The sequence below is a fragment of the Buteo buteo genome, chromosome 7, assembly GCF_964188355.1.
Source record: "Buteo buteo chromosome 7, bButBut1.hap1.1, whole genome shotgun sequence".
In the NCBI taxonomy this organism is placed as follows: Eukaryota; Metazoa; Chordata; class Aves; order Accipitriformes; family Accipitridae; genus Buteo; species Buteo buteo.
In genome coordinates this window covers 36,009,652-36,033,445 of record NC_134177.1, presented here as the reverse complement: position 1 = coordinate 36,033,445, position 23,794 = coordinate 36,009,652, and the positions used below count along the sequence as shown (strand labels likewise).

At 43.3% G+C, this 23,794-nt stretch overlaps 1 protein-coding gene across 1 annotated transcript in view; it reads left to right on the top strand.

Moving 5' to 3' along the window:
* The window catches only part of GALNT17 (polypeptide N-acetylgalactosaminyltransferase 17), a 218,396-nt gene that overhangs the window by 89,782 nt on the left and 104,820 nt on the right, over positions 1 to 23,794 (top strand). Inside the window, exon 5 of the mRNA XM_075032433.1 lies at positions 1,824 to 2,021. Coding sequence (XP_074888534.1) covers positions 1,824 to 2,021 — 198 coding nt within the window. The remainder of the gene's footprint in view (positions 1 to 1,823; positions 2,022 to 23,794) is intronic.

Here is a 23,794-nt window from a genome sequence, read left to right as displayed (position 1 = left end):
TGTGGGCTTGACTCACTCTGGTCTTATGTACCCGCTGCTGTTGCTGGAGACACCAAGCGTGCAAGTTAACTGTTTGTCTTGGCAGACTGAGCCCAGGGCAATCAGTGGCTCTTGGGCTGCAGAGGTAAGGCTGAGTACACCCTCTGCTCTGAATACATTTGAGTGTCCCAGAGATGAATTTGGTAGCTATAGAGTCCTCAAACTGTGTCCTAAGGAAAGAAAGACCCTACTTTTAAGAATTTACCCTGTTCTGCCCAGGGGCATGTTTTTTTTGGATTTGGGGGCAGTCTGTACTAGTTAAAGCATGATTTAAACAAAATGCACCCTTCGTGGCCTTGCTTTACAGAAGGGAAGTTTTTGAGCCAGGTTTCCCAGCCTGTGGATTGTGTTTTTATGCAGGATGTCCACTCATGCATGACAGCACAGGAGTCTGTGTGCAGTTACCCTGCAGATGTGTATTACAGCTTTACACAGGTTAACTATCCAGGTGGAACAGAAATACCTGAGAACAGCTGTGTTGCAGCAAACCAGGAGCCTGTCTAGCCTCATGTTGTGACACTAACCATAGCCAGAAGCCTAGGAAAGCATAAACGGGCAGGGCCAGCACATGAAATTCCTTCAGAGGATGCTACTGAGGTCTAACAATTTGCAGATGCGAGGATGACACAGTGTGTGTGTATTTAGAAACCCTCACTGCATTTCTCCTGAATTTTTTCCTATTGTCTATTGGGCCCACATAAACTTAAAGCATTTACAGCATCCTTGGGTAAAGACGCTCCACAGCTTAACTTACCCACTGTGGAAAGAGCTAACGCCTTGCTGTCCATCTTGAGCCTGTTTCTTTTGATGGTCCATAGTCTTGTATGGAAAGTGTCTCCAGGTGGTCATTGAGCACCTTCTCGGAGCAGCTCCTGGCTGTACAGTTGGCCTATGCTGCAAAACTGGCCCCTAGTTAATGTATTGTCTGATTTCATTTGCTACCTTAGTAACGACGTCAGGAGAGCTTAGCTTAAAAACATGGACATTTTGAAAATTAAGAAGTTCAGAATATGGAATTCTTATTTAATAGTTCTTTTTTAAACCATCACACCAGAGAAAATGTAGTGTACTAGCTCTGCAGGAAAAGATAAAGTCCAGTTTCAGAGGCTTTAATTCATTTCCACAACTTAACGCCTTAGTTTGTGAAAATAGTCCTTTCCTTGTGCTGAAAGCTTCAGCTGGTCCATGAACTTGTTAGTCAGTTGTGTAGGAGAGCACTAAAACTCCCCAAACCTCGAGGGCTGCAGCTACCTGAGCTCCGTGCACAGCAGCTGGCCCCTATGTTCCAATGGCAGCTCCATGCAGGGGACGTGTCTGGGTGGGAAATCCTATCACGTGGAAGCACTGAAGCCTCTTGCAGCATCTCCCTCGTGGCTGACAAAGCTTGGCAAGCCTTTCAGAAATAACCTTTTAAACTTGGCAGTGCGAACGCTTTGCCTCTGTGCGATTTGTGTGCTGATAAAAGCATGGACAAGTGGAAGGGTGAGACAGAGGCTGGTGCATTGCAATCTGGAGTTACTCACTGACTCTGCAGGGAGCCTTGTGATGGTCTCCGGGCTCGTTTGGCTGGGTTTTGCTGTGTCTCTGTGAAGACATGATGCCACTTGTGAATGGGAGAGAGGAATCCATGTTATTCCCCTTCTATTTACTGAATGGTGACAAGAACGTCTATTTTCCTAACCTCCTTTAAGTGCACAAGCTGTAAGAAAGCTACAGTGTCCATCTGCAAATTATGGGAGAAATTAACAGTCTCTTCCTGCGCTTTGCTTCTTTTTACCACTCAGGGCTGAGCCGGTGCTTTCGCGAATTCAGGAAAATCGGAGAAGGGTCATTCTTCCCTCCATAGACAACATCAAGCAGGACAACTTTGAGGTGCAGCGTTATGAGAACTCTGCCCATGGGTACAGCTGGGAGCTGTGGTGCATGTACATCAGCCCCCCCAAGGACTGGTGGGATGCCGGAGACCCCTCGCTGCCCATCAGGTACGTTGCGGAGCCTGGGGGCTGCTTGCTCTCCGTCAGCGAGCTGCAATGAAGCAAAATACAGAAAGATAAGGTGAGGAAGCCAGCTTAGAGAGGTTGGATATAGTATCATAACATGAGCTAGCTCAGAGAGGCTGTAACACAAGCCAGGAAGGGTTTTGCTAGGGTGAAGGGATTTGGAAGGGGTTATTATTTGGTAACAATATGCAAAAACACTGGGGAAGTATAGGAACTGTGTAGATTTGTACAGTCTTATGTTTAACTCCGTATGATAAAGTTGCTTTACCTTAATTACAGCATTAAGTTTTTGCAAATTATAAGGAATGAGGTGATTATTCCTGTGTAATGAACTGAGCATGAATTCATGAAATACAGTGCTTTCTTTTCTTGAATAAGTATTAAGTCTCCTCTCAGGGCAAACTTTGTAAAAATGTATCTTAGGTTGTTCTAACACTTCAGTTTACAAGCTTGGCAGCTCTGAAATGTTGCCCCAGCCCTTCCAAACTTCAGGTGTGGGACAAGCCCAGTTTGACAAAACAAAAGCAGGAGGGGAGGGAATAGCTCAGTGTGGGTGGGAGACTGGGGCTGCTCTGTGTGCAGAGGTCAATGATTTTTTTCCATGACAGCCCCTAAATACCAGAACTGATGCTATGATCAGGAGTAGTTTTCTGGTCAGGCGAATAGGATATATTGCTCCTAACTTGGTTAATATGGCAAAGGCTTGTCCTCAGGTATATAAGAGATGCATATGTGCAAATCCATACCCGATCTGAATCCTGAACCAAAATAGCTGTGCTTTGGTCAATGATATAATCCCTGGAAGCTGAAATTAGGTCTATTCCCATTTATACACAGACCTTTTTTATTCCTTTGTGCTCCCTTGTTCCAGACAGCATATTCAGCCATCAGTGGAGGAATTGACAGTTTATTCTGGACAGGAATCAGGTCTTTGAGGAATAAACAGTTATTTTAACCAAATGCAAGCTGCTGGACTTGTTAAAGGAAGGGCTGAATGGCTGGGGTATACAGAAGGAGAAGCTGAGGAATTCAAAAGCCTTTGCACGTGAGGTGTGAGCAATGTGGTGCTAGTAGTCCCTATGGCAGCGTGACTCTGGTGCCTAAACTGGTGCCTCTGGAGAATGATAGAAGTGGACTGTCTCTGTTGGGATAAGCCTTTCTCAGCCAGTGGACATAAAAGTCAAAGTGTTGCAGGGAAGAACAACCTCTTTTATTAGACTAAACTTCTGTAGTTGGGAGAAACAGTCAGGCTTTGGCATATGGGATGTCCCTTGTGACTGCGATGCCACCCTGGGAGCTTGCTGTGGTTCAAACACTGTCAGGCACGCTGCACTGAGGAAACTGGACCCTCCCAAATATGACATTTAAATACATGGCATGACCCTCTGTTATATTGTCCTACAAGAACACGGTTTTAATTTCAGTTTCAGTGTGCTTAGGGGAGCAGTTAAGGAGGGCAAGCTGTGGCAGAGACAGATGGGGAGGGACAGGCTTCTTTGTGGAAGTTGGTGTTTGATGGCAGGGGAGATGAGAAGGGAAGGAGGCAGGGAGGAAGAGTGATTGACGGAGGACAGGAGCTATGGGGAGCCAAAGGGTTGGATGGCTGTGAAGAGGCAGAGTGGGGAGGTCAGTACCTAATGCAAGGAGGATATCTGGTTTTTAGGATGTAACTTTGCCCCAGGCTCCCCAGATACGAACCAGTTTACAAAGGCAGCTGCTAAAGCCAGGAGTGCAAATGGGGTCACACTGATGTTGGACACTTACATGTGTCCCTAGATCTACCAACACGCTTTTTTTCCTTGGCTCAATGCTGAGAGCCAGCAGGTACTGCTAAGCTTCAAGTGAGTGCTGCCTGGAGGCTTTATGTACTTTTGATCTACTGCTATAGCAATGAAAGGTTTGTCATGCAAGTTGTCTTCTGTTGGGCAGAATATCATATTAGGTTGTTCCAGTGGATGTTGCTAAAAATGTGGACAGGATGTTGAGCATCATATTTCTGCATTTAAGCAGACTGCAAGCAGTTTACTGCTTAGGAGGAGCTGGGAGGTGCAAGAGGTTTATCAGTCTGCTCTGGGGTTCCTGCAACCTTTCTGCACCAGTTGCATCCCCTTTCAGAGACATAACCTTAGTGTGGGTTATGTCCCATGAGCCCCACAGCATCTGCAGCCCTGTAATCCTGAGGGTCTGCCTGCTCAGCTCTTCACCACTGCTGAGTTGGACCGCCAACGAATTGGAGATCAGAGAGGGCTTACAGAGACACTCAACTGGCAGCAACAAGGATGCATGTCATGATCATCCACTTTGACTTTGTTAAAGGCACCTGTGATGTGGACACTGCTGCTTGAGGCCACGGTGTGTGGGAATCGGGTCTTGGGGGTTAAAGTGAGCCAGGGTGGAAGGGCACTGCCTCCAAAGCGTGCTCTGGGAAAGGGCTTCTGTAACAAACCCAGTAGCCTCCCAGCGATGTTAAATAATTAAACAACTTACTAAAATAACATTGTTAACATGCACTGGGGGAAGGATTATGAGAAAGATAAATGGGTAGTGTCCACAACAAAAAGCTAATGAAAAATACTGTCTCATTGCATTATGTTGTGTAACCACACACAGACCAGAAATAAATGACTAAAGTTATTTTTTTGTCATATAATGCTATGAAAACTATGCACTTTATGGCAGTATTTGCATGAAAGGGATGCCAGTGCACTGCTCCATGTAATTATGCATGGGATTAGAGGAAATTCTGAAATTATAGTATACAGAGGTACATTAGGTTTTTAGAGACTTTTTAGGATGAGAGTGGGAGTGAAGTAAGGCAGTTTATTCCTTTTTTTGGCTTTACTGTCTCAGCGCATGGGGATTATGGCAGCCCCAAGAGAAGTTCCTTTGCCTGTGAGAGGTGCTCCAGTGTGCTTGTGAGTCCCAGTGTGTCAGCCCCTACCAAATACTCAGCAGCAGAGACTGGAGACAGACAGCTGTGTTGAATACGTTTGAAAGCAATTTTCTCTCATGGATAATTCACAAGATATAATTATCCAGGCAAAGAGAGCTGATGGCATGAAACCCATCTAAAATATGGCCCAGTCTCAAACTGGCTCCAGGCTCCTGTTTTATCCAATAATTTCCCCACAAGTAGTAGTCTCTCTTAATGCCTGGGAGGGATGCTGGTGTAACACCTGTATTCTGTAATACATCTTCTTTTGTATTTTTTTTTCCATGAACATTTAAAATCCTGATAGGCAAAGATACCCTCAGTCTTAGCACTCAGTCGTGCATGCATTGCACAGCTATACTTTCCTTGCCAGGGTTACAGACTTCCTCTGATTACCTCTGCCCAGAAGATAAAATTGTGATTGCAGCGTAGTGTATCATGTCTAAATTAGTCCTCACAGAAGAGGCAGACAGTAAGTGACATTTGAAATGGTCATCTTGTAGGATCCCGATCTTCATCAGCGTGAGCTCTTGCAGAGATGTTTTCATTTCCTAGTTCAAATGGTGCTAACGTGTGTGTATAAATGAATACATGCTTGCATTACATATCTGGACATACTTTGCTCTAGGACATGCAGCCAGGATTTATCCAGTCCTTTGTTATTAGTGATATACATTGATCAGAGTTTACTGAGAGTCCAGAAAGCCTCTATGTCAACAAAAAAATGGAAGAAAGCTGACACTTTCTGTGTCCTGTTGAGAAGTCAAAAAAATGGTCTTTGGAAATGCTGTGAAATTGCAGAATGATGACCTGATCTGGACTTGGAGTATCCCAGAGTGGGATCTACCTCCTCATGATCTCCAGGAATGATTCATTTCCCACCTGGCAGAGCCTGAGGGTTTTGGGGGCTTCTTGGGGTCTGGAGCCCGTCCAATCCCGCAGCACCAGTGAGCTGTGAACCTCAATGCCAGTGGTTTCTTCTGCCTGACTTAGTTCATGCTGCATCAGGTTTTGTCAAAAAGCAGCTTTGGAGAAATTGCTGATATCTGGAAGTTTTATGGCTTAGATGTGCTGATTGTGCTTCAGTTGCAAGACTCATGATTTATAATTACATATGTGAGATATTGATGGCTCCAGGGGTCTGATTCAGGAAAACAATTAAATGCACTCTTGCATCTGTGTCTCTTCAAGAAGCCAAGCAAGCAGATATTGCATATTAAGCAGCCTTGAGGACGAGGGACACTTACCTGAGCATGGAAATTGGGGTTGCAGTGCTTTTCGACTGGCACGAGTTCACATATCCTACCAGAGAGAAAAGAAACTTGAATCTTTGCTGCTTGGTTGGTGAGTCCATCGACAGTGCTGTGACTCCACTGTTCCCAAATGATAGATTATTTAGAATATAATGCATTTCCCGACTTTCTTTTTGTATTTTCCACCCTTGGCTGGGCAGATCGGTTGAGTCCAAGAAGCAAAGCACTGCTGAATAGCTCCATTAGTTAGCAACACCCCATAATGTGTTGGGGCTGAAGGAGAAGTCCTCGTGTGACTTCAGAGATGACAAAAAAGCCTTTTTCCAAGCATGCAGTGCACGGGATGCCAGCTGGGAACCAGCTAGCAGGTTAAATTGGACTTTGGATGGGGCTTTGCTGCAGCTGTTTTATGTGGTACTTAATCTTTATTGGTGTTGGAAGACAAAAGCTCATTTAATTAGTATTAAGATCACTGTGAGGAGGAAACCGGTTTTGAGAGTTATGGATTGTAAAAGAATAGAAAGGCTGTTAGGTTTGGGGGTTTTTAAAGATGAAAATAGTTTGAATTAACCTACCCAATTACCTGCCTCACAAATACTAATGAATTTGCTCTTGCAATGTAGTTATGAAAGAGCAAACTCTCACCCCAGTTGTGTAAATGATGCAGAGGTCGAAATGGAAAAAACCAGAGGGGTTTTAGGTTATTAAATATGACACATGAGTGGAGAGAAGGTGCCTACTTCTATTGCTTAACAAAATGCTTTCGGTGTTTAATATAACCTGTTCCCTCAGTTATAGACTGCAGATGGTACTGAGGTCTCCCACTCTGGTTGCTGTGAATTTCATTTGCAGTAAGACCATAGGGATTTGTGGTGATATTATTGTTATATATATTTTTTTATATATAAATTTATATGTATTTATATATATATTTAATTCCAGAAACCACTAGCTATTGTTTTTCCTTAGTGCTTCCAGCAGCCATCATCCTATGATGGCTTTCAAAAGCATAAAGTCTTAGTGTTTTCTTTGTTTTAATTAAATAAATGGTGTGTTCCTTCCTCTTTTAGTCTAACCACTGAGACCTCTTCCAGACAAGTGTTACAGCCTGAAACTTTTGTCCACACAGGAAATGTATGAACCTTGAAATAGCCACAGGAGTAAAAGGGCTCTCAGGAATAACCTCTGCAGCCACACAAAATGATGCAAGTGGATCTAGTTGTCTGGGACAACTTGCTCCTGTAGTGCGTCCCCACCTTTGCAGGGATTAGCATGTTACGGCAGCACATTAAAACCTCGACAGATAGGTTTAGACAGGCTTGCTTAACTAGTATAAATATTTTCACCAACATTTGAGTACTCAGTGTGGTAGTTTATCAGAAGGCATCCAGCAACTCAGAGATGTTGCAGACTGTTAAACATACCTGGCATGTGACGACAGGGCAGCATTTCAGGGATTATTTCCTGGGTTTCTGCTGGTTTGTTTTGAAAGATCTCAAACTCCCTAGAAAACAGTTTGTACAAAATGCTGAATATTTTTAAAATTAATACTTCCTGACTTTAGCATCTACGAACTGCAGGAAGATTCCTGTTTCTGTATGAAGACAGTTGTAAAAATGTTCTCACTCTTCTGGTGTAGCTGCTTTGGAAGTCAAGGGGAAAGCTGATTTCCATAGGAGCCAGACGTGGGCTGATAATGATAACTTGTGTTTGGAAACCTCACCTGGTATGTCTGAGAAGATGCTTGCATGCAGGTGTTTGCTTAGAGGAACTGGATGTGCTTGAATGTCACAACAGCTGCAGAACGCTTATGGCGCTCTTTAATGGCTTCATATAAAATTTAAATCAAAACCAAAGATAAAATAATGGTACTGGTGATCCATCTCAGTCTCTAAAGCCCCTTTTCTTAAGCAGCTCAAAGAAAGCAAAGTTCTGTGTTGACCACTCACACGCTTTCTTTTTCTTGAAGTCTGATTCTTCTCCAAACCCTATACGCACTGCAGTTGCGTGTACAGGAGGTCAGCATCGTACTGTCAGGTTTATACCAAAAATTCCTGCGGCCTCAAAGTACATTGGACCAGACCTTAGTCCGGCATGGGAACAATACGGCCGTTCTTCTACAGGCAATGTTTTGGTAGTGCTTCTGGAAAAAGAGCTTCTACAAGCATCTTCTCATGTAAACATCTGAATAAATCAAATCCCAGCTGTCCTTAGTGTGGCTGCTGAAGACTCATGCTTCCAAGTATGTGGCTCTTAAGGTCTGGTCACTCCTGGCTGGCATGGAGAATGGAGGTCTCTGAAAAGTTGAGAACAAGCTAACAGAAGAAGAAATGGAGGGATTTTTTTTCTATCAGTGTTTAATTTGGGGCAGTCTTGTTTGGGCTCAGAATCTAGGAGAGGGAAGATTTAGGTCAGAATCATGACCTGAATAACTTTGTCATCCACCTCTGGATTAAATTAAAACCATCAAGTGCTTTACCAGCTTCACAAGTACTTTAACAAGAACTTTAAAGTTTTTTTCAGTTTGTGTTTTCCTTTTATTCATGAGGTTTTTTAGGTGATGATTTGAGGCCATGGATTAAAACCCCCCCACATTTAATTGGCTTTCTTGATTTTTATTTTAAAGGCATTGGGGAGAAGTTAACCTCAACTTACTGTACAAAGTGACTTTCACTCACTAGTGTGCTAATTTTAAGCTCTTAAACTTCACAGAGATTCCCTGTGGTGTGAGAAACCTGCCATGAGCTTTGGATGTTTCAAGGCTCAGATTGCTGGTGTCATGCCTTTTTATGATGAATTCTTCATCTGGTCAATTTTAACATTACATAATTTAGTGCAAAGCGTAAAAGAAGTGTGTCTAATAATTTGTAATAGTGTCATGTTTTACAAGATGAACTGGTTTATGTCACTGCTTGAAAGACTATAAAGCCTCTGCTGAAGGTGCACCTGAGATTTAAGCATATGTAGCTTGTTTAGCAGTAGCCCATGTGATGACCAGCTATCTCCATGTATGTTAGTGCTGCATCTCATTTCAGATTTTTTTTAATTTTGTAAGACTGTACTTGGGATTGCAAATGTTGGTTGCATCCAGAAGCTGGGGTTGAACCAAATGTCACTGAAACATGGCAAGGTTCCCACCAAACACCAGGGCTTGGGAGTGGACCCTATAAGCCATGTGATTTTTCTGTAAACTGGAGATAAGCTTCTGGAGCAAAGGATCAGTGTTTCTGCAGCTTCTGAGCATCATGCCCAATGTTGTCATCATAGATGCTACTGTGTCATGGTATGGAAACAACGGAGGGATCCAAATGGGCTCATGCTTGGCTGGTTTGGCCAAGTGACCTTGAAAAGGCAGCATTTGTACACTTTTTAGGTAGACCATTTTGGAGCATGGAGTGGGATTTGGGTGTAGTGTTAAATAGCTGCCCCAGAGAAGGCTGTGTTTCACCTGTGTCGGAGGAGACCCATCCCTTGAGTTCTGAGCCTTCAGGCCAGCTTGGTGCAGATTTAACCCCCCATTGCAGCCAGGAGCCCTTCAAAGCTTTGTGTGGGGCTCAGAGCTGTGAAACCACCACTCTTTGCCATACTGAAGGCGTTATTGCAGGTAAAACTTAAAGTCCTTCGAGCACCGAAGTCAGCAAGTCTTCTTCCTGAAGAGCCTTTAAAAGTGGGGGAGGGACAATTAGCCTGAGGGCTTGATCCTTCAGGAGGTGAGTGGAGGGAGCAGGGAAGGGAGCAAATCCTCCTTCCTGGAGGGAGTCAGAGTTTACTGGTATAAAATGTTAATGTAATCCATTTCTATAAAGCGAGCAAGCTGGCCATACTGGAAGCATTTGCCATTGTATTTTTGAAGCTTTGCATAAGAGAAGTATTTTGATTAAAAAGAAAAAAAAAAAGCATGCTCCTGATTTAAAAAAAACCAAACCAACAAAAACAAAACCAAAAAACAAAAACTTGCACAGACAGAACTTTTAATCTGAGCCCAAGTCACAAAAACAGCCTTTATTGATGTCAAAATTGCTTTAGAAAAGGAAAGAGTAAACAGGATTTGGCCTTTAATTTGTGAAGGGTTTTGATTTTTCAGAGGCATTAAAGAGACAGAAAAGATGGGTATTGAATTATTTAACAATTGCTAGTAAAATTAAGCTTCAGTCAGCCTGTTTTCACCGAAATAATCTTATGAATAAAAACAAAACAATCTGGGGCAGCACCAATATACAGAGCTCATATCCTGCTGACTGAATTGTTTCAAAGTAGTCCATGAAGTGGTTTTGCAAGTCAAAGCCAAATGGAGCCTTTTCTGTGGTTTGTTCACACTTCTAGGAGAAAGCTGCTGTTGATGGATTGTATAAACGTCTTTTCTCTCTAAATCCGAAACCGAGGGGAAAATATGCAAAAAGGAGTTGGGGGAATTTGGCTCTTTGAATTTCTTTTTATTTTGACAGATGGCATTTAAGTGATTTATTGGCCAGAACCAATCTATTCTCATTAAGAAGCAAGTATTTAATGACATCGGAGGTGGGTATTCAAAACAAAGAAGTGATAATCGAGCCGATTGCGCTCGGTGACAAAATATAGCAGCCCTTCATCAAACAAACTTAAAAGAGTGTTTGAGAGCAAGTGCTGAGGGCTATGATTTTCTTTCATGTGCACTTTAATTCACTGTCTTTTTCAGTCAGTGGTGCATAAATAGGCATAGTTTAAATTAAAGGAAAAATAGATCCTTATTATCATATCCATCAGTTGAAGCAATAAGTGGTTGATGCCTGGGAGCTCCCAGATGCCTCTGCTTGGGAGCATGGGATGCTTTTATAAACTATCCTGCTCTTTCCCTGCCCAGAGCATCGACTTGCTGCTTGCTCTGTGTTGGATAGTCTAAATTAAATCTTCTCAAGGTTAAATCTCTAAATGCTTTCACTGTGCTTGTAACACACATGGGTGCGAGCAGCAGGCTTGCACATCGTGTGTTTAATGGGCAAAATGTATCTTGGGGGGTGTCCGTTAAACACAGGCTTTCAGGCACAGAGCAGAAGCCTGCAGTCGTGTCTTGATGTGCTTGCTTCAGCCATCTGTGGCAGTTGCAAGTGCCTGGTCTCTGCGCTGGCAAGCCTGGCCAGCTGTAGCCATCACTCGTCATCCCAGGTTTCCAGGGCAAACACACAGGTCTGGAAATCTGCAAGTCAAAAAAGCTGGGGAAGGACAGTTTTGTGAGTTCCTGATGGTTCTGCTGCTGTCACTCGTTTAGGTCACTGCTGAGCCTGTCTGTATGCAGTTTTCTGAAAATTTAGCTCTTTGAGTATTTTAAAATTCTGGCATTTCTGTTTGATTTCTTAGAGCTTCTCGGGGAAGTTGGAGGTAACATTGCCAGTTAGGCTGCATGGTGGCTTTTTGCTTTGCAGTGGGGTAGGATCAAGACCACAAATCTCCTTGCGCAGGGCTGCAGCCCCCTGCCTGCTACTTTGGCTGTGGCACGTGTAAGAGTGGGTCCAGGCTAGCGGGCTGGTGTGGACCAGCAGCTCCAGAAACAAATGTTGTGGGATCTTGAGGACCTTGGTGATGTGGAAGGACATCTGATAAGGTAAAAGTCACCTAGAGAGTAAGGGGAGGGGATAAAGTGACAGAGCACAGCTGTAGGTAGGGTGTGATTTGGTGGCAGCAGAGAGGGGTGACTCTGTGGATGGCCTGGCATGCGTGATAGATGTCCTGGCTGCCAGCCCTCTCCAGTCAATCACCATTTACTCTGAAGACAGGACTTTCCTGGGAGGATTTGTTTTACAGTCAATTCATGCCTGGATCAAGCAGTAGCTTTGAGAGCACTATTTGTTAGGTGCAGGTTTGTTCTCTAGCAAGCACTGCTGTTCTCCACGGTGGGCCGTGCACGCACATCCTGTGGATGGAAGAATCACTGCTGAACACCAAGCTTTGAAAGAGACTGCTTGTCTCCAGAACACAGTCCCCACGGCCCCGTCATTTGTCACGGTAAGTGACACATCAGAGAAGCTCAAACTTCAAACCAAGCATCACAGGTTGGAATTAAGAAGAGTGTTTCAGGCTTTGACAGGAGACTGGCTGTTGGGTTCCTGGAGGCACAGTACTCCAGGGTGGTGATCTCCTACCCTCATACACAGGGGTGCACCCACCCTCTCCCTGCCTCCCTGTCTTCAGGGAAGAACAACTGAAAAGCTGGTATTTGCTGCCTTCTGCAGCCAGGCTGGTCTTGTATGGCCCTTGATGGAGTTATGTGCATTGGGCTCATTCGAAGAACAGATTGAGGACTGGTAGACAATATCATTGCCAGTGATTTTTTGCATTCATAAGTACATGAAAACACATTTGAATATGTTTTAGTTGCTGGTTTTCTGAGGCTCCAGAATGCAGCTCTTATTAATGCTTTTAAATGACTGCATGTAGTGACCACCTGGTATCTGGCTTTGCGCTGCAATTGGAGAGGCTGCCTACCTGCAGAAGCACTGCTGGCTTGTTAAACCACAACAGCATTTGTAGAAGCTTTATGGAAGAGCATCAGCTGTGCTGATCCTAAAGGGTTTTGTGAGGTGCTGGGTCATCACTGCTCCTCCTTCCCCAGCATGAGCCCCACTGCTTCAGCTCATGTATTTGAATCCCACATGGAGGAAGGATAGTGTGGAGAGGAGTCCTCATGGCTCATTAAGGTTTTTGGGGTCCCCAAATCAGAAACCTGCTGTGCTTCCAGTCTCAAAAGGATCTGAGGAGACCAAAAGACTGTTCCGGGGAAACGGGAGGCTGGGAGCAGAGTTTGCTCTGATGAGCTCTCTGGCCGAGTCTGCCTCAATGTGACAGTTGAGGAAGGCTGGTTTTTCTGTGCTGGGCACTATGGTGTTTAATGAATACCTTTCTTAGATCCTGTTTGCCTTGTAGCTGTTCTGCTCCTTAGAAGACAAGCAGGTACTTGCTAATGAGCAGTCAGGTTGAGCTTGTTCTTAGCTTGATCTGACTAGCGCTCGCTTTGCTCTGATTAATGCCTGGGCAAACTCACCTCTTTTTTTGGGGGGAGAGGGACCTGGCTCAAGCCTGCTGCATTGAAGCAAAGAAATTGGCTGTCTGTAAGGAGGGCTGGAGGCTGGTCTCTGCACTGGGCTTGTCTGTCCCAGGGGGAGCAGTCCTTTCCCCTGCCATACAGCCTGTCCCCTCCCTTGTTTAGTCCTGTCTTTAAATTTGCAAGCGTGGAGGCAGTAGTAATAGTCTGGTGTGGTGTCTCTATTAACCCAGCACAGCGTGTAGCACTAGCTGATAGTATAGCATCACTGCTTGAACGCCAGCGTAGCATGTCCTTCTCCTTCCTTATCCTTTCTGTCACTCTGTGGTTTTCCTTTAGGAAGAAATAGTTTGGGGGGGAGGGGGGAAGATATGAAATATTTAAGTAAAGAGCTGTCAGCGGCTTTGCATGGTGCCATAAGACCTCAGAGTTTTGTAGTTGCAGCAAGCTGGTTTGTCTGAATGGGAGAACTCGGCTGAAGAGGAGGTTTCGGTGCTGGGAGAAGGTGGGCATCCTGGCTTGGCATGGGTTGGGCAGAGAGGGGTGGGCTCCTTCATGGTAGGCATCCTGCATCTGGATCAGCCTCTGGAGAGGTTCGTCACTCCCTGGAGAGAGGGAGGCTCAGGTTTGCTAGCCTTTGTAAATTCTTCCCAAAGTCACTGCTTGGAGGTGTTTTGAAAAGAGCTCTTTCCTCTGCTAAGCATTAGATTGATGTCTGCAAAGGCCATTCTGTTACCATCACTGCTGTCACCACCACAGCTCTATTTTTCTTTGCAATTAGAAAAGCCGTCAATCATTTTCACAAATGTGCACTTTATAATTGCCTTCTCATGCTCCCTTTTTAGTGTGATGTTCTTGTCAAGTCCATCCCTGGGAGAAAAGAGCATCTGACAGGTTTCCCAGAGCTCGGCAGAGATTCTCCACAAATGCAGATTCCATGTGGGATTTAATGACCGTGTGATTTCATGTTTCTGGCTTCTTTTTTAGGGTAAAGAAGTTTTGGTTTTTTCCGCTATTACAATGACAGAATTTTTTCTTTAGGTGTGGGAAGTCTGCTAAGGCAGGGTGCCAAGAAGCAGTATTGTGGAGTCCTCGCAGTATGGACTTTATGCAGGCAGAAAAACAAAAGAGTTGAAGAACTGCAGGCTCCAGGGGAGGTGCCACTTAGGATTTTGGAACTGGTGGCAGTCCTGAGTGGGACTGGAGTTGAACTATTGAATGTGTTGAGAATGTTTGTGGCCAAAACAGAGGCAGAAGCAAATGCTGGGACTAAGAAGGGGTTTGGTGATGCAGCTTGTTATATTTTTCTGCAAGTATAGATGGAATTGGGAAGTTCCCTGGTGCTCAGTGGGCTGTGTGCACTGGAAGAGACAGTAACACAGATTTTGATATGAAGCTGTTTGGACAGAATAATTCATGTAGCAAAATGTGTGCATTAAAAACTGCTCTTACCTGCATGTGTTTGCTTTTCATAGAAAGTTCAAATGGTTGGTCATAAGAGTGAGTGCTGCTATTATAGCATTAATTATATCAGCTTGAAAAGTGGCCGTTAACTTGCTTTAAAATGGAGGATGAGGTGGCTGAGAGTAGTTCCCCTGAATATTATTCTCTCTTCTCAGTATAGCTGCAACTTTCACAATGACTTGGGATGTCTCATTGCATTTTCTCCTTTTTTTTTGGTGAAGGAAAGGGATGTGAACACTTACTAACCAATGTTGTATCAACCCAGTGTTTAGGCTTATCTTTTTGCTTCAGTTGACAGCTGTGTGGGTATCATCTCAGAAGCAGGCGGAAAATATAGAGAAGAAATAAACTGCACGAGCACTGGGTTTTGTCTTTTCTCTTTGTCCGTAGGGATCTGCACTTGTATGTGGGCAGTCATGAATTCGGTCACCATTTCCAAGAGAAGGAAAAAAAACCCCACATCTGTTTTTCTTTTAGATGACAAGGTTTGATGAAGGTATTTCACCTTCCTCTGAGTGAATTTCAGGATCTAAGTCTGTCTCATCTACGTGCTATTTTGTTTTCTTCGTGCTGTAAAGCTCTCTGTCCACTGGTCAATAAGTGTAATGTTTCTGCTATAATATTTCTGCTGGAAGAAAAAGTGGTTGTAAGGAGAGAGAAGCACACAATATGCAGTATTACTTACTGACGGGGAAATGAGCTCTGACTGAAGGATGCTCTAAAAATAAAGTGGAAAGTGGAAGGAGAGGAGAGATTCCAGTCACTTTTGGAACAGAAATGAGGAGATGGGGGAAGCAGATGGCTGGCTTGCTGCTAGCCATGGTAGATTGTTCCAGCTGATTTTGGGATGGGGACTTGCAGTTATTGCCAAAGAAAATCACTTGGGCATTCATGAAGACAAGGATAATAAAGGATTAATAGTTTTACTGGACTGTGGCACCAGGCTGAAGGTCTCTTTGCATCCGGGACAGCAAAGCAGCGATCAGAAGGGGCTCTTAATGCTGCATGCAGTAAAATACTTATGGTTGAGATTTCTAGGGAGGTCTTGACGTAAACCAAGGAGCTTTGCAGACCTATTAGTTACCAGGACTGTACAATAGAGGCACATTTTCCATTTTAGCAAGGAATAGCCTTGCAGAAAGACAATGTAGTATGACTACTTTTTTTCCACTGAGCAGTCCTTCTCTTGCTGATTTATGGCTGGCTTAGTCAAGAAATTCCTACATGCCTAGTAAAATGGGTTCATTTTTAACTGTGAGGGAGCGTTTTCTTTTTATACAGTAGTTTCTTTTTGTGCTTTTGTGAAATAGACTTTAATACAGAAATAAATCATCAGAGCATTACTAAATTAAAAATAAGTATAAAACCAGACAGTGCTGCCAAGCCAAGGTTAAACTTGGATCAGGAGATCAGATTATAGTTTCATCAGTCTTTCCTCCCACTCTTTGCTTAATTTGGTACTTAAATGAACTTAATAACCATTTCAAAGATATGTACACCCAGCTGCTTTGAAGAGCAGTTTCCTGGTCCTCATGTTCTTATTTTGGGTCACACGCATCATTGCACTAATGTGCTATAACTGTACTCCTAGATGCCAGAATTTATTTGGATGCAAAAGAATTACGCTTGTTTGGAGCAGAGATTAACATCAAGTTTACCTATGTTCTCTGTAAAGCAAAAGAAGAAAAGGAAGCATTTTCAGTCTATTGGCAGGTTTTTGGTTGATTTTGTTTACTCTCCTATCTGTCCCCTGGCTCACTCTTTAAGAGTGTTGAACTGACAACATCATTAGGAGGAAAACTTCCCAGGAGTAGCAGGCAACTTGGCACTTAAACAGTCATAAGGGACAAACTGGCAAAGGTATATAGGTGCCTGATGGTTTACTGGTGCTGCAGGGGATTTATAAAAATCTGTCAAGAGTATGTTTTATTCCTCGCAATCAGTCTAACCCAAGAGACCTGAGCTGGTGTTTCTAACAACCTTGCATTTCAGAAACATTTTGTCCCTTTCCAAGGCTCATCTGTAATTACTCTGCACCTCCATTCCCATCAGTTAAATGAATGTGATATTTTTGTTCCCGCTTTTCCTCTTTCTTTTACTGAAGTGCAATGTGGCAAAATACTCAAGCATGTTCTTAACTTGAAGAGCTAAACCAGGAATGTTTAAATGGTGCTAAATGTGATACATGGCAAAGTACTTTGCTGAATCCTGGCCGCTGTTTGTAATGGCTTCTTGCTATTTGTTTGCCGTAATCTCAATCAGTTGTCTCTGTGCCATTGCTAAACAAATGAGATGATAATTAGCATAGCAACATCAGAGGAAGCTGATTTTCCATCTGTAATAAGGATGATGATAATTAAACATGCATGACCTCATTGGATTGAATATGAATCAATTAAAATTAAAACTTGTTGGGTATTCTTTTTCTCCTGTGAAATTTTTCAGAGAAAGCAAGAACAATGTAACAAGTCCTAATGAAAAGACATTGGGCTGATTCGCACCCTCAGTATTAAAAAGTGAAAATGTGAGTTTCTTCAGGAGTGGAATATTTAATGGTACCTCCCCCGTCCTGCCCCAGCCTTGTGTAAATGTCCCTTTTGATGAAGTTTTTCATTTGGGGGGGGGGTGAGGGGTGGGGAGAAGTTAAAAACTTTGCAGCTGTTTCTAACACTGTTTAGCAAAACTCTGATCAAACACGTGCAAATGCTTCCCAAGTGTGTGTCCAGGGAGGCATATTCCACAGGTGCTGTGGCCAACAGGGTGCATAAATTAGTTTTGTAACATGGTTTAATTTCCTATGCATGAATGAACACCACACTGGAGCAGTTTATTTTAAAGGAAAATGATTTATTAAAGGCAAACTGCAGAGATGAAACAAGAAGGGAGTTAAGGTTGGAAGCTCAGCTTTGGTGCCCCAGAAAGGAGTTGGTGATGCACCTATCCTCAGCCTGAGCAGTAGTGCCTGAGAGGGCTCCTCTGAAGTGCAGGTGGGAAAGCATTGGGTTGAATTCCTTCTTTTTACTGTTTTTTTCAAAAATGAAATTTCAGTGGCTCTGTAGCAGTTGCAGCCAAACTTGCCTAGGTTTTCTGGTTTTGGTTTTTGAGAGCTGTATGAAACTTCTTAACTGGCAGCAAGATGCAGCCTGGTTCAGTTCAGAGCAGTGACCTGAAAAATGGGAAACCAAAGCTTGTGTAGTCCCAGGTCAGTGTTCAGCGTTTTCGGGTATGCTTCCAGGCCCTTTAGTTAGAGCTCTTCTAATCTGTGTAATTTATCAAAGATGAGAAGGGTTTGGAAGCAAAACGCAGTAACTCTGATGCTGTGGTGAGGATGTACAAGGACTGTTCTGGATTCAGCCGCTGCTTTCCCTTTTTAATGTCCTGATTGAATGTCCTGAACAACAAAATATTTGACGTTTTTGCTCTGGGATAGTGTTGTCCTTTGGTCATCTTTCCTCGCTCCCCAGGGGGGGCAAAAAAATAATAAAAAATCCCATTGCATCCAGTGCCGAATCAAAAAAAAAAAATGCTGAAATCTTTCTTTTTTTCTCCTCTTTGGAAAGAGTTTTGTTTCTTGACTATCTCCAGTAATTGGTAATATGGGGTGTGTGGTAGTATGTGGGTGTGTGGTGGGAGGTAGCTGCTTAAAATCCAGATGTGGTCCCTTGTGCTGGTTGGGGTTTAGCACTTGACTGCGCTTGTGATGGGGACATTTATGATTCAGATTCTCAGATTGCCTCGTATCTGATAAATAACTATAACATAACATCATGTCTTTGTGGGTAATAGTCCTAACCATGGCATAAGCTATGCATTTTCTCACTTGAGCACGTATGATGTGTGACAAAACAGCGTTGTGGCGTTTGTTTTAATACATCAGTCTAAACTTGCATGTTTTCCAAATGGATTTTTTCATCTGTCATTGGCATCTTCCGTGAACATGGAGAACCATTTCTGAGGAAAGATGCATCTCTGATAGCATCAAAGAAATAACATATCTTAGACTAGCAAATCCTGGGTTTATTTCATTTTCATCTCATTCTGGCTTTGTCTCATTTAGGCTTAATTTCTGCACAATGGGACAGTTACAACTGAACATGATTGGTGTATCTTCTGTTATCTTTATAGACTTGGCTAAAAATGTAGAAACTACTGTCCACACAGGTATCAAATAAAAGGGGTTACTAGGAATGCAGAAATCACAACCATCTGAGTTCAGATGAAGGCAGAATAAAATGATAAATCACTCTGTTTTGAACAATCATGCTGTCTTTCCATGTGCCAACCCCCATTCACTTCTTTCATTTGGCCATGAAGCTGCACATAAAGCAGGTTTTGCCAATGGCTTTCCAACGGGGAAGAATACTTCCGAATTTCCTTTAAGAAATTTCTACCCAATGGTTTTTTTATCACACACCATGTGGGTCATTAATGTAAATGCCTTGGGTTCAAATCCAGCCCCATATAAGCAGCAGGGCTGCATGCATGCTCAGCACACAGAGATATGGGTCTTTGCTATAGCACCGTGCTACTTTCTGAGCTAATGTACAGTTTTAGGGGGAAAAAGGGTAATGGGGAGTGAAGAAGGTATTTTAATAGCTAACCACAGCTATCTGTTCCTCATCAGGTGGAGCTCTCGATGATGTATGTAGGGGGATTTATCCATGAAGCAGCTCCTCCATCGGTCCCTGTGGGCTCAGTGTTTGTGGCAATCCCCTACGCGTGGGGCAGTGCCCCTCTTACCTGTGTGCTTGGCCTCTGCACAGGGGCTGCTGTGGCCAAGGGGGTATACCTTGTGGGGTCAGCACATCTTCCATCCGGTTCTTTGGTCTGACAGCAGGAAAAAAGACTTCCCTTGGTTATGTCTGTGTGCTTTAATGTCTCATGTTATCCTTAAGGCAGTAGGTAAATACCCCAACTTGGGCTGGGTTGCTGCCATCACGCATGACCTGCTGAGTGTCTCTTTTCGGTGGCCTCTGGAACAGAAAAAAACAGTTGACTCAACAGGAGAAGATCTGCAGTGCTAGTGGTTGGGGGGGGCGGAGGGCGGAAATAAATCACTTTTTAACTTACAAACTGTGAGTAAGCTCTGCTGCAGGAGTTGCAGAGAGACAGCGAATGTAGTGTCCTGCCAGATGTGCTTATCATCACACTGCTTCATCCTTGGAAGAGGAAGTTAAGTGTGTACATTTGAAGTGGATATTTATAAAACATAATGAATTTCATTAATATTGAGGGCTATGTTGAGCTGGAGGCAGCAGCCTGATCAAAGGAAGAGGTTTAACACTGGGGCCTCTTACTGTTCATTAGGACAAATCTTGGAAAGAAGTTCTCTCTTTTGCCTCTTAATTGCACTATCAAGGCCAGTATCAAAAAGGCAGGATGCAAGGGACTGCTGTTGCCCAAGATGCTATTATAATTAGAGTAGTCCCTGAACCTCATCCAAACTTACAATGTAGTATCAATTCAGGTTAAATTGGGAAACTGAGCAGAAAATTGCTGTCTGGTGTTTTGAGTGGTTTTTGCATCTTAACATTATCTGATGTTGGATCATTATGTACTGATGCAAAATGCCAACAAGTAATGGCACAGCACTGCAAGTAATGACACTGGGACATAAGAGAAGAAAATAGTGAGAGAAATTTAATTTCTTATGCAGTTCCATGAAATAAAGTCAGCTCAGGTACACCCTCGTTCAGATTAAATATAATGATCTGTGTCTGCAACCGAACTCTGCCGGGAATGCATATCTATAAGTTGGGGAGAGCAGGGGGAGAGTTGCCATGGAAATACAACCAATGTCATAGTTGCAGTGCGTTACAAATGGCTCATGTGTCATGGCTCATTTTCTGGAAGAAGCAGAGAAGACCAGGAATTAAGGAAAAACGGCTTTAAATGTTTGCAGCAAGACACGACTGGGACTGTGCAGGGATCACTTAATAGGCAAATGTTGTGAGTCCTAAGTACTTTGTTGGGAGAAGGAAGCTGAAAGTACATCTGTAACAGAACTTTGCAGCTTTCATGCACTACCTAGTTCATTCTCCTTCCTCTTTCTGATGGCTGCTCTCCAGGGTTGCGTCCCTCCGGCTGGCATGGGACATCAGATGAACCTCCCGTGGTCTGGCTGGGCTTCACCCTTGCTCTTGGGAAACGTGGCTCCTGCGCGGGACATCAAGGTTCCCCTCAGTTTGGGCCTTTCAAGTCTTTGGCAGCCCAACTTCTTTCCACTTCTTGTCTTTCCTCACTGTCTGTTGTTCTCTTTCAGGCTGCGAAGGAAACCTCAGGTGTCTGCAGCAGGTTTGTGTAAGAAAAGAGTTTCTTGCAGGCACAGAAATGTGCCTGTTCCTTTCCAAGTTGCTTACGGTATGCCAAATAGTCCAGAGTTATTGTTTGATCTAATCCTTTAATTGAGAATTAAATTGCTCGCTGTTGCGTGAACTAACACATCACTTGTTTTAAAATTGGATGATGCACTCAAGGGTATTTTTCTTATTTTTCTGATTTTTGGAGGAATAATTTCTTTGCCATGCAAAAATAAACGAGGCTGCTGAACAAACAGCTTGGGTGTTTATAGCTTCTCTTCAAGTAATGGTGTAATTCAACCTTCTGAAATAAGACGCAAACAATAAATAAATGATTAACCTGTCTTTATAGTATTGAAATCGCTATGTATCTTAATGCAGTCCCATTTGCCATAGTGGGTAAATACGAGCAAATGCATATTTGAACATGCAATATAGGAATGACACAAGAGTCAGAGAATTTGATGCCAGAATCTGTGAGAGTTCACCAGCTCAGGACTTGCCTGGCTCCCTGCGCTTGGATTAGTTATCGCTCTTTCTGGTATCAGAGTTCCTCTGTAGTACAGGTATAACAGCCCTATTGTGGCTGGGGTTCACGTGTGTTTGCAGAGTGACTTTCGGGGCACGCACAGAAGTTGCACTAGCTGAAAGTTTTCTAAAGAGCGATCTGTTCTGCAGCGTGATTTTTAATTGTAGAGAAATGAAAGAGCTGACCAGTTCTTTACTTTGGTGTAGAAGGCAACAGTGCTGACATATGAAAATGGGTGCTGAACCTTGGACACAGGATAAATTGGTGTGTTTTATTGAAACATGAGTAAATTCTCAGCTGTGTAAGACCCTGTGTCATAGCACAGCCCCCAAATGGTGTCTCCAGATTGCCTATGTCTTTAAAATGCGCTAACTTTGCCATTGAGTTGAAGTCTGCAAAGCCAGTGGGTCCCCCTTAACCCCTGGGCTATAGACCACGGGTGCTCCTGTTGCAAAAGTGGGAGTGAGACAGAAGTTAGTGCAGAGAGAAAAACACGCATCTTACCTTTCCCCCCCATCTTCTACTCTAAGCAACTTGTCAACATCAGCACCTTGAGGTGAAAAGTGAGTAAAATCAGAATGTAAATCTCCGGTTCCTCCACTATAGCAACAATGCTCGTGTCTTTTGTCAGCTGAGAAATGCTGCATTTCTGCCAAATCAACCTGCGTGTGAATGGTGGGCAGATATCCCAGAGCTGCAACTCTGAGTCTAGTTTATTTTCTAAAGCAAGGTGATACTCCTTAAAATTAAGTGTCATTTCTCTTTTCTTGGTGATATATTTCCTTTACCAGCAAAGAAAGGCTGTAGAAGAAAATTGAGTAGAGTTTCTACTGAATTCAAAAACACTGTAGTGATAAATATGGTTCTGAATAAACCTCCTTGTAGTCACAAATCAATTAATCTTTTTTTCCCCTGTGTACTCCATCCTAAGGATTTACTTTTTCATTGAGCTTTTGCTAGCTAGTGCAGTATACCTAATTCTTCACCTGGATAAATAACTAGTGGCATTTTTATTCTAAAGCAAACCGGCATTATCTTTCTTGCTGTGTACAAGCAAACGGAAAATAACCTTCATTTTATTTATTTATTTATTTATTTATTTTCCCCAGAGCAACCTCTTGTGATTTGTGGCTTAGAATAAAAAAGAGCTAGGGCTTGGCCTCTGAAGACAAGGGCTAACATCAGGCTGCTTGAACCCTTCGGTTTGCCGTTACCCCTTGGCTGATGATACACCATGGATTTTTATGGTAAGGGTTGTTCCACTAGTTTGGCTAAGATGGTGGGCAAAGGCAAGTTTGCTCTTTCTCTGCTTGGAGCCAGCTAAAAGCTCTGCACTGAGTTTAGCGGAGCTCTGCGTGGGCTCATCCGCTCCAGGATGAGAGGTGGGGTGTGTGAGCTGAGCTCAGGGCAGGGGCAGAGCAGACACGTGTCCCTGTGATAAACGATGGAGGCACACCTTGTGTGATAAAAGCTTTCTTCAGCCTTCTGTTTCTCTTTAAGTGAGTTAAAAATAGATACTAAAAGACTGGGCATGCACAGGCAGCATGTGACTTTCTGTGTGAATCTCATGCATTGCCTTGGTGATACCTGGAGGTGCAGCACGTTATTGCTTGTGCTGCTTTTTAAGCACGGAGACAATCTGGAGTAAATCCAAATGGTGATTGCTGACTGTGCATGTTCGGATTTCTGGTGGAGGAGGCATGTGTCCATGCTGAGGGGCTGGGAAATTTCACAGTTTACCTTGAAATTAATCAGAAAATGAAGTTAACTAGAATGGGAGAATTGCTGTGTGTATCCTGACTTACAGCCGATGTCAGCTAACTGCATTATCCAGTACAAGAAAACCCCTAGAGTTTCCTCTGTGCAGTCTCCTTGTTGAACCCTTTTCTCTCCTCTTCCTCCTTTCCTCTTCCCCACACTTGCATGTTATGATCAGGACTCTAACAGATCTACCTTTGTTCCCTGCAAAACAGAGAGGAGAAACAATGAGAAATAATCTGTAGTGTTGTGCTTCAGACTAAACTTTAAAAACTAATTCCAAAGGTCTTCTATGTGACCAGCTTAATACTAGATGTGAAAATGTATTGCTGAACAGCTTACTAATTGCCTCTGCAGAATGAATTTTTCAGCTCTTTCTTTTCTAGTGACTTAATATTTGGGAGGTGGCTTCAGCAAGATGTTGATCATCTTCATCCCGCAGCCTAAAAATTGAATGGCCATTCAGTTCTCTCTTCTGCCTTGGTGATGAAGGTGAAGGATGCTG